We start from the raw sequence: 16,129 nt of genomic DNA, 5'->3' as shown, positions 1-16,129 counted from the left end.
TTTACATTTAGTAATATTTAAAATCAAATGAATTGTATATACCCATAGAAATATTGTATTTAAATGAAAAAAAAAACGGTTAAAGAAAATATGCAAACACTACTCCAATTAAAAAGCTCTGCAGTTGCACGCAAATGCTGGTATAAATGCTGGATTGAACATCAGAAATATTGGCACGTATGCTGAATTAAAGACGTACTGTAGGTGCAGCTTTATAACATCATGTATTGAAAAGCTTTCATTTATTTATATTCCTGTAAAAAAGGCATGTAGTTAATGAGCAGGAACCGTGTTAGTATTTACAAATTGGTCACCCTTCTAGTGCTCTGGGGTCTTCCCATGGTGAAATCTGGGAACCTCAAACTACTCGACTTTGCCTGTGAGTCGAATGCAGCCTGCTATATGCTAAGGAAACTTATTCATATGTTTATTCTTCTATAACGAACAAAAAGTGACCTGAGCCTCAAAGTAAATGAAAAGTAAAGCTTGGGCATGAAAACAAAGAGAAAGTGAGAGGAAATGGAGAGCCTGGATGTTTAAAGGGAACCAGGCAGAGATGGGATGCAGGAAGCCCTGGAGGGACTTTCACCCTGCCAGTGCTGGCATGCAAACTGCTTTCATGCCCTGTCACGACACGTTACAAACACAGAAAAACCAACCGAATGAAAAAAAAAATGAGCTGAACTTTTAGCAGTTAAACATCACGCAATATTAAACAGAAAAACTCTTGGAATTCCAGGTGACCTGGCCAGGAGACTGTAAAGGCTCACAGGCCGATCAGATGTGAATTTAAGAGAAGATATTCTGTTGAAAATGCAATTGACAAAGAAGAATCCCCAGCTGCTGTTCTGCCGAAGGCTTTCTAAGAAAACCTTTCATGTAAATAAACAGGTGATGAGACTATTTTCCAAAGTTTCCTCTTTTGAAGTTGGATGCATTCAAATGTCTCCATGTTGGGCGCTAATCTACTCACCTCACGTTGTCATGTTTCTGGATGTAAATCTTATGAAACATCATATCCTCCTGCTTGGCGTTAATGTCAGCTTTCATCTCCATGGCAACGTGGCGAGGAAGCACAGACAGCAGGAGCCGCTCCTGAGTGGAGAAGCAGAGGAAGGAGTTTCAGGCCCCTGCCCAGAGAAACACACGTCCAGCCCAGCTGTGAGAACACCATGACAGCCCCAATCCCCGATACAGCACATGTCACAGCTCCACTCACCCTTTCATCTTGAATGGGGACTGGGGACAATTGTGGTGTGATTCATGGGGCAGGTGATTTGTTCAATTAAATATCAAGTTCAAGTTCACGTTTATTTGTCACTCCAGCCATATACAAGTATACAGTGGAACGAAACATCGTTCCTCCTCGTCCACGGTGCAAATACAGACAGGACACTGACGTACAGTAGATATTGTAGACAGGCTACACATAGTGCAAAGTGCACACACAAATATGTGAGTGTGTGTGTGTGCGTGCGCGTGCGCGCAATACTCTGGCAGCACCTGCAGCTTCAGGTGTCAAAGACTGGAGTTCTCCCTCCAGGTGCAGGGTGGGAGGACCCTGCTCAAGGGAGAAACGATGTGGCTAATACTGGGAAAGCAATAAAATGGATCTCCCACCAGCGACCTCATTTACATACCAGCCCACATCTTAGGGATCAAACAGCGAATATCATCTTCTCCTGGAATCCGTCCAATAACTGCCCCCACAGTTCTGAGGTATTTTAGTCCACAAAAACACACACCGTGCCTTGCATAAAGATAGCCCCCCACACCCCCTCCAATCATGTCCCGTTTCTTTTAGTTACAAAGGAGGTGAATATTTCGAATCCAAGCTTGAGTGGCCAAACTGCGCCACTGCAGGAGGGTGACGAGGGCGCCTGACCGCTGCCCCCTCCTCGCACTGCAGCTGCAGAAAGAACCCCCCCCCCCCACGGCACGCGCAGGCATGGGGACAGAAAGGCCTGGGGCTCGTTCCGCGGACGTCTGGGACCTGGGACCCCCCCCCAGGCGGCCCTCCGCGGGCCCGGCGCGGCTCACCTGCTGCTGGTTCTCCCGCTGAGAGTGGAGCCGGGCCTGGATGCACTCCCGGGTCTCCTGGAAGGCCTGTCTCTGGGACCCCTCCGCTGGGTAGTGAGTGCACACCCCCACGATATTGGTACAGGAGAAGATCAGGACATTGGACACCAGCTGGAAGGAACAAGCAGGCGTTCAGGTCAAAGTGTTCCCGGAAAAGGCACTCTGCAAAGGTGCAGAGGAACATTTTCAATATCGCTGCCATCCGTTTGCTTTTTTCTCCCATTATCTCGGAGAGAGGGCTCGCCATTCCGGCTTTGATGTTCTGATGATAATCCCGCAGGCAATCAGGTCGTCTTAACTTTCGCACATTCGCCGAGCTGTACAGTATTTCCGTGTCTTTTCTCTTCCCTTTGTTTGGATTTCTGATGGAATACAGCTGACATGTTTTTGGCATGATGTTATTCACTAAAAAAAAAAAAAAAAAAAAACCCTCTACCAAAGCAAGCATAGTTACAGAGTGCGATTCTGAAATGTAAGCAGACTGATTGAAAAAACAGGCATGGAGAGAAGGCTGACCCCCAGCACACTCGTCTGACATCACGGGCAACACAGCAGAATGCGTTTTCGAGCTTCCGATGACGATCCGGGAGACAGTGGAGAAAGAAGCCATGAAGAATGAATACAAAGTGCCCTTCATATCAGGTCAACTGGAAACACACGGAAACATTTAGAACAGGACAGACTCTGTACTGGGCACTCGAGTGGCAGAAGTCCTAGCTGGACCCATCCATTCACTCTCTAACCTGCATCGTCCAGTACAGGGGCAGGGGAAACTGGAGCCTGTCCTGGCAAGCCAATGCACACGCCGACACACGCAGGGGCCAGTTTTCCCAGCAGCCTATGAACCTAGAAGAATGAGGAATCCTGGAGGCAGCCCACGCAAACACGGGGAGAACATGCAAACTCCGTGCAGAGACACGGAGGCTTCTTTCACTGGTGAGAGAAGTCAGTGAAAATTAAACCAAGTACGACGGCAGAGCAGCCACCTCCAGAACCTCCGTAATTACTATGTTCTCATGCAAACATCAGATCCTGCTGTTTACAAGGGAATTTATTTTGTTACAGTGCAGCGTGATGGAGTTCGACCCTGAGCCTGTGAGCTGTCTGACTGAAAACAGTGGGTCTAGTTACAGCTGTAAAAACACACAGGGGATCTACTCCACTGTCTCGGGAGTGTACACAACAAATATGCACAGATCTGATGTCTGTCTATCCGGCTTAATAGCAAGAAATGTCAGCTGGATATGAATGTTTCTGCCTTTCAAAGCTCAACCCTAAAAGTAAAATTTTAAAAACTAAACAGGAGAGATGCTACCTGACAAGCTACAAAAGAGTACAGGCAGAACATTTTTGGAAGCAACTGTATTGTGAAAGTGCTCTTATATCCCATTGTATTTGATTGTTTATTGTCGCACAGTGCAAAACCAGAGGAATGTTGAGAAGTGTTTGATGAAGTGTTTAAGAAATACATCAAAGTGGCACGCAGACAAAATTGTGCCAAAATATTTTAAGCACACCTTTCAAATGGAATGGAACAATATGGGATAAAGTGGCCTTAAATAATGTTTGTTAGGTATTGGGAATTTGCAGGCAAGCAAATATGGCATTTCAAATCTACACATCACTAGTCTAGACTACATCCAGAAATTAAAGTTTTTCTATTCTTCTATTTGAAGTTTCAGGTCACAGTGCTGTGCTAGCTGCCAGACACATGCACTTGACACCCATGGAAACTACAAAACACCAGACAAACGTTTACGCAGCAGAGGGTCAATACAAAAGTATCTATCCACTGGACGAATCTATTTATATCCGTTTGGTAAGTTATAACCTTATATGGACTCTTAAGTCGCTGGACACAAAAACAAAATGACCCTTTAGGTTGACAGAACATCTCATTGGAAGAAGAATTGCAGTGAAGTGGGCTTCCATGCTGATAGACCCTTGACTCTCCATGACAAACAAACAAAGCTCATTCCTAATAGCTGGGGATACTGGTGCAGCTTGGCTGCCTCTCCTATTTGCTAAATGCTTTGGAATCCTTTGGAAGGAAAAGCACTGTATAAATGGGAAAAAAAATATTATTGTTGTTGTTGACAAGGTGCTACAGATTCCTCCAGTCCAGCCAATATTAACTGTAAACTCGGAGCTTGACAACATATTCTACCACACTTGGTTCAAAGCATAAACAATTACATAATTGTTTCATATCCGTCTATTTCACTCCATATTGCCATTCTGTCACAAACAGAACTCTCAGGGTCCTGACTAGGTGCTTTAATCTTTCTATGTTTGAAATTAAAAAAAAATCTTCTTCCTGTAGTTTATTCAATCTGACAGTGTGCTCCCTCACTCCCATAACCCTATATTCTAGGCGGCTCCACGGTAGAATATTCACTACCTCTGTTGGAAGGGGTTCAACAATCCCAGCAGAGTATCTAAATACAAAATGGAACTGTGTGGGTTCAGAAAAACCATATGACTTCTATAAACCTTTTATTTAAGGATCTTTAATTTGCAAACTCTATCACTTGGAAATGTTACGTACTGGGACAGAGGTGTGCAAGGTTTGCTGTAGCAGTTTATTAGGAACTGCACTGAACTGTAGTATACAAACCCTTTTTTTGTATACAAACCCAATCCAGACATGCAGCCTCACTTCACTCTGCTGCTAAATGGTACAAAACTGCTCCAGAATTTACATCGCGTCTCAACCTATTAGCTTTTTGTGAATGTGCACATAAAACATTATTTGCATATATGCTGTTGATTACCTCTGACGATAAAGGAAGTAAAATGGGAGACCGCAGAGTGCACATGGACGAAGTTACCATCACATTCAGAGCCCTCTAGTGTGCTGTCTTTAAAAACAGACTTCCCCATCAAATTTCAATAACTTAAATTTTCCAGCATCGCATGCTTCCAGAAAGTCTATGCCCATATGTAGCCAAATGATTAAACTGGCTTTTAAGATCCTCAGAGGCACAATATAACTGTACATATAAGACACACTCAGACTTTTCCAGCATTCATGCCTATTATGTCTTTAATAATCCTTTCTATCCCCCACAGACCTTCCACCTCCAGTTCATCAAGTCCTGTTCTGTGTCTCACCCCTCTGCTGTATAACGCAAGCAAGAGAAACACAGATCAGTCTGCAGAGCTCTAATCTTGCGGTGGGGCTCGACCCCCTTTTTTTCTTTCAAAATAACCAGCAGCCATATCACCCTGCAACTCACAACTGGCAACCCACTGAAGCTAAGCAGGTGTGAGCCTGGTCAGTACCTGGATGAGAGACCTCCTGGGAAAAACTAAGGTTGCTGCTGGAAGAGGTGTTAGTGGGGCCAGCAGGGGGCGCTCACCCTGCGGTCCATGTGGGTCCTAATGCCCCAGTATAGTGACGGGGACACTATACTGTAAACAGGCGCCGTCCTTCGGATGAGATGTAAAACCGAGGTCCTGACTCTCTGTGGTCATTAAAAATCCCAGGGCGCTTCTCGAAAAGAGTAGGGGTGTAACCTCGGTGTCCTGGCCAAATTTCCAATTGGCCCTTACCAATCATGGCCTCCTAATAATCCCCATCTATGAATTGGCTACATTACTCTGCTCTCCTCCCCACTGATAGCTGATGTGTGGTGAGCGTTCTGGCGCACTATGGCTGCCGTCGCATCATCCAGGTGGATGCTGCACATTGGTGGTGGTGGAGGGGATCCCCATTACCTGTAAAGCGCTTTGAGTGGAATGTCCAGAAAAGTGCTATATAAGTGTAAGCAATTATTATTATTATTAAAATAAACTTTATATCATCCCACAATCAGTAAATGTTCTGACAAATGATCAAACCATCCTCCAATAAAAACTTTCCGAATGAAGTGATTGTCCATTGTCCAATCAGTGCAAGTGGATGCCGGGGCTGGATTTGCGCGATGAAAGAGCCCCTCCAAGCCCACTTGCTGTTGTCCATTTCCCTGTCCCGGCACTGAAACTGTGGAGCAGGGGGTCAGGGAACAGGGATCTCCACTTCAGTCCCTGTACAGGGCCCACAGTCCTTGGTTCGACCCCCTTCTCTGTATCGTTCCAATTTTAGTATACGTGCTGCCCCCTTACTCAAGGTGAACCTGGACAGGGAATATGAACCTTGAGGCCAGTTTCAGCTCAGCTAACACCACCACACAGCAGCTCACGGAGGGGCAGGTCTGCTGACAGTTTGGGCACACCAAATCTTAAAATCACAGGTGTAGTGTGAATGAAAAAATAGCTATTTTCTACACATTTGGTCTGTATGATTGACAAAGTTAACACGGTAAACAGTGAAAACATGTGCATTTAAAAGTGAGAAAAGGAACACAAAGGATTATGGGAATACTGAACAAGCTAAACAACCCTGTGATTTAATCCAATTCTTTAGCACCTCGGTCCCAAATCAATTTGAACCTGCCCAATACTCATGTCCTTTCTTGCTCCCACTTGTCAGTACCTGGAACATTTTCTCAACATGTTGAATAGTGATCTCATATCAGAAAACCAGAACGCAGAACTCACATAAATTGAATGGATACAACTAACAATTGAAAAAAGACAATGAAAAGTAAAACAGGCAAAGCAATCAACTTTTTTTTTTACAGGTCAGAATGCCACAAGTTGCTCAATTATATCGCTGAACTAAACGTAAGTTAACAGTTAAAGGCCATCTTATTCTACTGCTTATTTTAAGTATCAGCAAACACTAGAATGTCCAACAATCATGTGGTTGCTATTTTAGTCTATTGCAGAGACGTGAGAAACATGTGCCCTCTGGTCTGCACCATCACACACTTAAGATGAGGGTGGGGCTTCGCATTGTGGCTCAACGATGCTGTTTTCTCAGCGTGTCATAAACGTTCATGGATTTTTTAAAAGGCAGCTGGGAAGATCAGCGAACTGTGTTGGTATATCTGTGTAGATGGCAGAATATGAGCCAGGCAGGTTCTTTTCTTCATAAAGAAAATCCCTATTTGTGAAGATCTCCCAGAGATCCATCAAATCAAGCAGCCTGCGAATACCCTGGCCAACATTTACAAAATGCTTCAAAGTCACTATTTAAGTTTTGCCGGGGTCTTACATCAGGTCTTTCATCGCTTGCAACTGAGGTGTAAGCAAGCAAATTTTCAGGTACAACACTGTTCTAGTATGCTGTTAATGATTGGCAACACTGTCATAAATTTCATTCAGCAACACTACTTCTGTGTCAATATTTGGTGTCAAAATAGTTCCGGTTTTATTCTGCTCTGTCTCATTCAGTTCAATGCCTTCTCACTCCTGAGCTTCTGAGCAAATGACCTTTGAGTTCCACACTGAAATGTAACCCTCCTCTGTCAGAGAAAGAGGTGCTTAATTATTTTGTCATCGAAAAAGAAAAACTCATATGCTGGGCAATGAAACAACACCATCATAAAATGTCTCCGCAGGCTTCGTTGCTGATACAATGGACCACATTGTACTGTGCGCCGCATTGCTCCAGTCATGTGCAGCTGGCTTTGCAAAGCATGGAGCAGACATTGTGTATTACTGCACATCAAAACAAATGCTCCTGCCAACATGTAGTATTTTTGCAGCACCCTGACAGAGGATGAGGAGGTTCCAGGTGCCAGACCACTGCCTTTATTGCTCCAATGCAAAAACTGGATAAAAAACACACCAAACCACTGTTAAACCTGTAGTGCCTACTTCTGTAGTGCAAAAGGTAAAGGGAAGGACATTGCTCTGATCCATGTACTGTGGCTAATCAGCCTCACACCAGCTTTGCGAAGAGAACTGCAACAGAGAGCAAGCATGAAGGAGATTTGCAGCTACACAGTCAGAAGGTTTATTGCCCTGTTAGTTACAGAGGTGTGTTACTCACCAGGGAGAGATAAGGAGACTGACTTCAGGTGGAGAGAAAGGAGGAGCGCTGTTTCCCATAGCTCCCCATGCAGTGCAAAGAGAGCAAGTGTTAATAATTGCTATAATAATTCTTACACTTCTATAGCACTTTTCTGGACACTTCACTCAAAGCGCTTTACAGGTAATGGGGACCCCCTCCACCACTACCAGTGTGCAGCTACACCTGCATGATGCGACAGCAGCCAGAGTACGCCAGTAGTCTCCCTGCACACCAGCTCTCAGTGGGGAGGAGAGCAGAGTGATGAAGCTATTTCACAGGTGGGATTAGGAGCCCATGACTGGTAAAGGCCAGAGGGAAATTTGGCCAGGGAACCAGGGTAACGTTCCTACTGTTTTCGAGAAACGCCCTGGGATTTTTAATGACCACAGAGAGTCAGGACCTCGGTGTTACGTCTCATCTGGAGGACGGTGCCAGCTGGAGACTCCGTCTTGTGTCACAGCGGGGGTGTCTGCTGTCTAGGGAATGGCCCACTGTCCACTCTGAGCCCCCGAGTGACCGTGATTGAATCCCGATGCATGTCTGAAACACTGATACCACTAAACATAACAGTTTGAGTACAGCCACAGCAACGTCTTTCATTGGAATTGCCAAATAGATACAAGAGCGGGCAAGAAAACGGAGGCATTGTGAAGCCAACAATAACTTTGGCCCTGATACAATTCAGTTCAGTGTTTACTCTCTCTGTCTATTGTAAAGGTACAGTACATGTATTGATGCTTAATGCAAGTCACTGGAGTTAATGCTATCACTCCAGGGAAAGCCAAATGCTGCTCATGAATTCGTTTAAGAATTACTAGACAGAGATTGCCATCTACCATCATAAACATGAGGCAAGCTGTACTTTTCAGCCGTGCAGTTTTATTCAGAAGACTGAAATACACAAGGCCTAGAACAGGTGAGAACTGAAAGCAGAAAAAGGCCATTCGCGATCTATACTGCCTCGGAAATGCTTCCAGTGATGTCATGGGAACAAACAGTAGGGAAGTCAAGGAAAAACTTTAACGACGTCCTAAAGAAAAAAGGAAGAGGAAGAGTAGGGTTTTAAATTAAATCCGTCTCCAGTCATAGTTTATTATTTGATTCATGAAAAGATATGACAACATTTAAATAGTTTAAATCTCAAAAGAGGAACACAACCTCCATAAAAGTCCGTCAGATTAAGCACATCCAATGAAAGATATCAGCAGTTTTAAAACCTAAGGCTCAAAAGATTTTTAAAATATACATTTTACATCATGGGCAGCAGCCCTACAAGTTTGATAAACACATACTGAAGACTCAGAAATACAGATTGTGCTCTGTATATTGAATGCAACGAGTTTAGCGTAGAAAGAGACCTCCCTTTTTATCTTAAACGTAAGTATTTCATTGAAACCTTTTGGGTTTTATATTTGGCATCACGGTAGGACTACTTAATTTAAAACATGCTTCTTTATTTAGATTTTTCACCTTTTAAAAGTGTGAAAGCTTACATTACAGAGATACAATAAGGCAGACATGACAGAGATGTATGTGTAATACTTTAGTCAGCAGCTCTAAATGTCAAAATCCAAATAGCACCTTTGAAGAATAAATAAAGGTGCACCTATTGAAGTACAAAAAAATGTTTTCAATTTATCTACCACTTCAAAAAGATTCAAAGTCATTCTCAATATAGCCTCTTTACACTCAGTAACCACATGTTTGAAGGTGCTGAGTTACCCTTTGATGTTAACAGCTAGCACACAACACTCATCTCCTTTCTAGCTCTAGGAACCTTGTATTTCATTGTGACCAACAGATCTGACTGAAACACAGGCCGGTTCTGATTCCCACTTCCTCTTTCAACTCTTTACAACCTCCCTCCTCAGATGACAGAATCTGTTCAGATGTTACAACAGTCATGTCTTTATTCCCGGGGGACGCTCTTGATTTCAAGACAAAGAGTTGTCATCGGTTTAAATATATGTCAAACCAAGGTAGAAAAAATTGAGAGGCATGAAAAATTCATCTCAAGACCCAAAATTGTTTATTAGGAATAAAAGTATTGATATGAATGGAATGTTGCTCTTTCTTACTGGCGCCCTTATTAGCAGTATGTTCACTCAATTGACATCATATAGACAGAAACAAATAATATAGTATTAGTCATGCAAACCCTGAACTATTTTAATATAACTGTCCTGTTTATTTATTTGCTGTTGCTTCCAGGAATAGACATTTGAGAGTCACACTTCTCTTTAATGTATTTCTGAAGCAGAATACCTGGGTTTTTACAAGTTGATATCAGAATGCAAGAATAAATCTTCCCTGCTAGTACCTCATTGAACTCTTCAGTTCCATGTTGCCATGGTGATCCCAACAGCAGGAAACCTTAAACACGGCACACGAATGGTAAATATACAGATGAACAAGTGATATAAACCAGGCAGAGGACACCAGTGACATTCTGTCTATTTGTGACGTCTAGGTCTGTATCACCTGAACTTTGACTGACTCAGAAGTGCTTCTTTCATGTGTACACTGAAGATATAACATGGAAAGAACACACGTCAAATCAGGATGAGCACTCAAACGAGGCATTTGGCACAGCAGAGGAACAAGCCAAGATTAATTCCCCAACGAGGAATGGAAAGAAACACAGTGTTCGGGCTGCAGAGCCATGCCGAGCGCCCTACTCACAGCTGAAGAAGACTCTCCAGCTGAAACGTGCTGTTTTAGAAGTTGGATTTAACCTTTATGATTCTTTGTGGCCAATACAATGTGGCTGACGCGGTATTGGCAGACCACATAACATCTATAACATCTTCGGTTTGCCAGAGCAGTTCAGGTTGATGAGATTGTCGACTGAGGTTTGCTTTTGGCTTCTCTTGGCAAGTCTTCCAAGATGGCGGCAGGGGCCGGTCTCCAATCACAAGGCCTGCAGCTGGCAGGACCCACCCATGTGCTGGTGGCTGAGCAGCGGGTATCCCTGGTTGGGAAGGGAGTGGAGTGTGTATGCACTGATGACTGATGTGGCCCTCCTTCAGCACTGAAAATCGCAATGGAAAGAGTCTGGCATTCAATCACAAACCTCTAAAACACGTCATTGTTCTTTAAATGGCCTGTGCAAAAGCACAACTTCCAAAATAGAGTGGGTCCACAGCTGTCACACTACACAATGTCACACAAAACAGAATATAGTTGAATAAACTCGCAGTTTGCAGTATATCACTAACCTTGCACAAACACGTGTATAATTTGCTCCTCTGAAATTGGCAGTTGAGAAGGAAAAACGTGCTTCGAACCTTGTAAAATGAAGCAGGATATGAGGACATGTTTAATTTGTTTATAAACTATAAGGAAAAAATGTCAAAGCACTGTGCTTCTGGTTTATCGCTTTTTACTTACAAAAACAAATTTCTGATTTAACCAATTAAAAAAGTGTTGCATGACACACCAACAGGGTTTGCCCAAGTAAACAGATGAGGTTGAAAGTGTACAGTAACAACATGACTACTCATCATTTGTCAGTCTGACTGATCCAAGAAAAGTGTTTTATACTATCTGTCATCAAGTATTGTGAAGACTTTAAGTGGATACGTTTCAAAACTGAAACATGAAACAGAGAGGAGCAGGAACCAGAGGAGGAGGAGTTAATTTAAGGAAGTAAACTGAAAACTGGAGGCAATTTAATACACAAGCGGCTGTGGGCATCTGGAATAATCATGCAATGAAGGACAAAACCCTGGCTGCTTTTAAGAAACAGCTGGATGAGATCCTCAGTTCGATTTGCGAGCAGAAATGAAATGATGTAGACCAGGGGCGCCCAACCAGTTGATCGATCGATGTCGATCGAATAAGACAGTCGATGTTTGGCAAAACATATATGGGCTATTTGACTATTTACTTTTTTTGATAGCCTAAAAATTCATTCAGATCTATTCATGTAATGTCAAACATTTTACTGTCCTTGTGTGTGTTTATCCCTTGTTGAATGGGTTGTAAAAGTCTCTCTTCCCTGAGTGCTAGCTGACACTGAAAAAAAGGGTACAGGAACTCCGTAAATAGTGTTGTGTTGCGCTACCCAAGAACAGTCTCTTGGTTATTGCCTCACGAACCCCACATTCGCCACAGTGCATACTGGAGCGAAACAGACTGACCAGCAATTTGATCAGTTTGATTGCCTATTTGATAGTTGTAGACTTTGAGCGAAAATGATGAAGCAAAGAGACCGAAAACCTACCGTTACCACAAGGAATGAGAGCATTCAAATCTGCAATACTAGCATCTACGCGAAAAAGGGAAATATAGAACACCATTTCAAAACTGCACACAAAACGTATGCTGTGGACTTTCCCGCTAAAAGTGAGTTACGGTAAAGGAAAGTGGAAAAATTAAAATCTCAACTAACAGCAGCCGGTTTTCACGAGGCCCAATATAAGAAGGGAAGCTGCAATCATCGCACAGTTCCGTGTGAGCCACGTCCTGGCTCAACACAAAAAGTCATTCAGGGATCGAGAATTAAAAAGGCGTTTGCTGAGGCTGCTGACTTGCTGTTTGGAGATTTCACAAACAAACATTTTTGGTGAGGTTCGGACAGCTGTTGTCTGAAATCAAGGAGTTTCTCAAGTCGTCTAAACACGGTGAATATGCCCAATTAGAGGATGACCAGTGGCTTCTGGATTTAGCGTTCCTCACAGACCTGACTGAACTGCTGAATGACCTGAATGTCGAGCTGCAGGGACAAAGTGTCATCAAAGTGTCATCATGATCAGCAGTGTCAACACGTACCAGAAAATTACAAGTGTTCTCAAGTAAGCTTCTCAGTACCAATGCTCACATTAAGGTACTGTAGGATATACTTTTTTCTAAAATGGGGAACATTACTGTACTTGTTCACTGTAACATGATACACTTGCTTCAATTTGCTGTCATTAAAATGATGGGTATCGTTATTGTACTGATGTGCCCACAGTCTGGTTTTCCTATATCAGCTTCAAATTCACACTGCTAGATCACACTGGACTGGCAAATGAAAAAGTAGATCTTACATTAAAAAAAGCTGGGTACCCCTGATCTAGACGGACCTTGATCACCTCATTTTATTGTAAGCTTTCTTATGTTCTTCTGGAAGATGAACTCTTTAACCTACAATCCGGCTTAGTGCTTCGGGAGTGGAAACACACTTCAGTCTCTGTCTCTGTGCTCTGATCACAGGACACATGAGTCAACCATGAGCCTACATTATTAACAAGAATTTGAATAGCTAGCAACCTTACGATTTATCAGCTATTCTATGGGTTGAATTTTGTTGATGATGGACAGTTTGTTTCAGATTATAAAAGGAAAATAATACCTATACAATGCACTCCAAAAGTACTGGGACTGCAATGTCAAAACATTTTTGCTTTACTGTCAAGCACTTTGTATTTGTTGCTAATGGTAAGTACATTATATTACACATTTAATTGTGGGTAATGGCAGGCATACAGATGATGATATAGGTAAAAAATATATATTTTGTGTTTAACCCAATTGTTTCATGTTATATAAGACAATATATAATCAGGATCCAATCCTTGAATCCTAGGACTAAGAAATAACAGGAATCTGATAAACATGAAAAACAGCATGATGTTTCCAAAAAAAAAAGGTTACTTGTTGATGTAGACCATCAAGGAATAAAAGCTTAGTTCTGCAGAAGAGTGTCGTCATGGAAAAAGGATTTTCTCTTTCCCAGAGGGCTTGATTTATTAGTGAGAGTGACGTATAGCTTTGGCCCTAGACACTGACAAGCTGCAATAATTATCACCTCATTTAAGAAAGCAAGGTAAATACATTTTCCAGAGAGAACTGAGCTTCCTTTATCAAATAAAACACTAATCTCTTTCTTTTCTTTTTTTCTGGCCTTAAGCCTGTTAGCAGGTAATGGCAGCACTTTGAGTCTTTAAACCCAACACTACTTGCATTTAACTGACTCACTAATCAGCTGTAAAAAAATATACATTTTGCATCTCCACAGCAGTCTTACACTGCCTATTTTAAAATCTAGCTATCAATCAAATTATTCTTTATTTTAAAACAAGGAGTGAATCATTAACTGTCCACTTTTGAAAAAATGCCTGAAACGGATATTTCACATTCTGGACTGTAACAGTTACGTAAAAATCAGCTTAAAGAACTTCTTAACCACTTGGAATAGTGAGTGAAGCCCCTCTTAATAAGCACCAGACCATGAAGGAATGCACTCAAAAAAACAAGCACTGTATTCACACAGGAGGAAAAAAGATTGCTTATGTTACTGATGTGCTTCCTCTTTTATACCCACAAGTTTTGGAGTGGCCAGTTATGGTTAAATAAAACTTACCACTGCAAATCCATGAAAAAGCCTGGAAGCAACAGAGGCAGAAGCTTTGTTCGAAATGCGCATCACAAAGCCGCCAGTTTCTTTTTTGAACTATGAGCACATGAACAGAATGAGAGCAAACATGCTTCTGTGCCAGTCAGAGGACAGACGCGGATATTTTTAGATGCCAAAACCCAGAGAAAGTGAAACATTACAGTAAAAACACATGAAGAGAATAAAGCAAACATACTTTATAGCCAGCCAGATCACAGACGCAGCCTTTATTTTTAACATCTACTCCTTTCAGTCACAGTTGGGCTCCACTTCCCATTTCCCCAGACATATGGGCTGTAGTGTCAGTGTTACTGGGAGCAAAAATAGGTTATTTGCTCCTGCTCTCAAAACAAGCATCACTCAGGAGAGAAGATACTGTCATTTAGACGTATAAGCGCTGGGAAATAAATAGGATGTTAAAACAATTAAATAAAAGTCATGTCTGGCAGCATATAAATATATATCCGCATAAAAGTTCTCATCTCAATGAGCAATCTGACTGGTTCAGTGGTTTGATTATATGGACCATTTCACATCTGGCGAAAAGACAAAGCAGAAGTAAAAGACTGTGTAGCCTGAACACTTGAGAACCAAAAAAGAGCAGGAAAATAAAAGGCCAGAGATTAATAATCTCGCCTAGTAAAGGAGAGCTGAGAGTCTGTGTCAGCTCACCACGCCAGAGCAATTCTCACTGCGCAGAGTGCCATCCTTCTGGACTAATTAGGGTCATCAGCTACACTGAAGATCTGGCGAGACTCTGGATGCAGAACGCTGCTGCCGGAGAGGGAGGGTGGGGGGAGAGAATGCATTTTGACAAAGGAAAATACACAGACATCAAGACTGTTCTCTCGACTGAAGTCAGCAGCTTAAAAGTGGTATTTGCTTTTATTGCTTTTTCACTAGTGTAACTAAAAAACACTGCAAATCCTAAAGGTTTTTGATGGAACCCAAATCCGAAATGCATACAATCGCTCATTCCAATGGAAAAAAAAAGGCTTGAGGGACGAAATAGACCGTGCTTACCTGAGGAAATCATTTAAAGGATTTTATTTTCCACAGGACACATACTGCCTCAAAGAAGTCAAAGAACCTCAACTGGCACCACTACTCTATTAATTCGGTTTACAGAGTAAAGTGTGGAAAGAGCAATTTCAGCTCCTTTTCACTGCACACCTCCTGCATCTAATTAAAACAGCACAAGTGATACTCATCAGGAATGAAGGATTCTCTCCTTTTGGGAAAAATGATTCCCTGTAGAGACTGTTCTGCACTGTGCACACTCAGTAACCAATAAACAATTGCTAACAGAACACTAATCTGGCAATAAATGTGACTTTTCTGTCCAATGTTACTTTCCACATTCTGAGAATTATACCAGTCAAGCTGTTTAGTTTCATTTTTCATGAAAAACAGACCCACTGGACGCAGCACATTTAATTATAATACAGCAGGCAACAGAAAAGACCAGCCAAGCAACAGAAATACGGTTCACTCTTTTGTTTCTTCCTTCTTACAGGGTGTTGATGGATCTATACACAGTGCTTCACGTACAGAGAAATGGCTGATAAATTTACCAAGTGCTGCTCTGTATTTTAAAACTCCAGGAATTTGTGATAACTGGTCCCTGTGAAGACACAAAGAATGACCTACCATCAGGTACGTCGTCTGTGAACTGACCTTACTGGACCTAGCCTGGCATTTGAAAGGGAGTCAGAAAAATGATAAGTGAGGCATCTGAAGCAGAGATATTTTTAGCTGTCATAACG

General features: G+C 42.3%; 1 protein-coding gene across 2 annotated transcripts in view; it reads right to left on the bottom strand.

Annotated features, from left to right (window-relative positions):
• The window catches only part of adcy5 (adenylate cyclase 5), a 94,692-nt gene that overhangs the window by 42,558 nt on the left and 36,005 nt on the right, over nt 1–16,129 (bottom strand). For both annotated transcript variants that reach the window (XM_088606110.1, XM_088606109.1), the window contains exons 2-3: nt 2,041–2,190; nt 974–1,095 (exon numbers count right to left, since the gene is read on the bottom strand). In XM_088606110.1, coding sequence (XP_088462236.1) covers nt 974–1,095; nt 2,041–2,190 — 272 coding nt within the window. The remainder of the gene's footprint in view (nt 1–973; nt 1,096–2,040; nt 2,191–16,129) is intronic.

This window comes from Lepisosteus platostomus, chromosome 14 (assembly GCF_059453375.1).
Source record: "Lepisosteus platostomus isolate fLepPlt1 chromosome 14, fLepPlt1.hap1, whole genome shotgun sequence".
Classification (NCBI taxonomy): domain Eukaryota; kingdom Metazoa; phylum Chordata; class Actinopteri; order Semionotiformes; family Lepisosteidae; genus Lepisosteus; species Lepisosteus platostomus.
The sequence above is the reverse complement of the archived record's forward strand: the minus strand, read 5'-3'. Positions and strand labels throughout refer to the sequence as shown.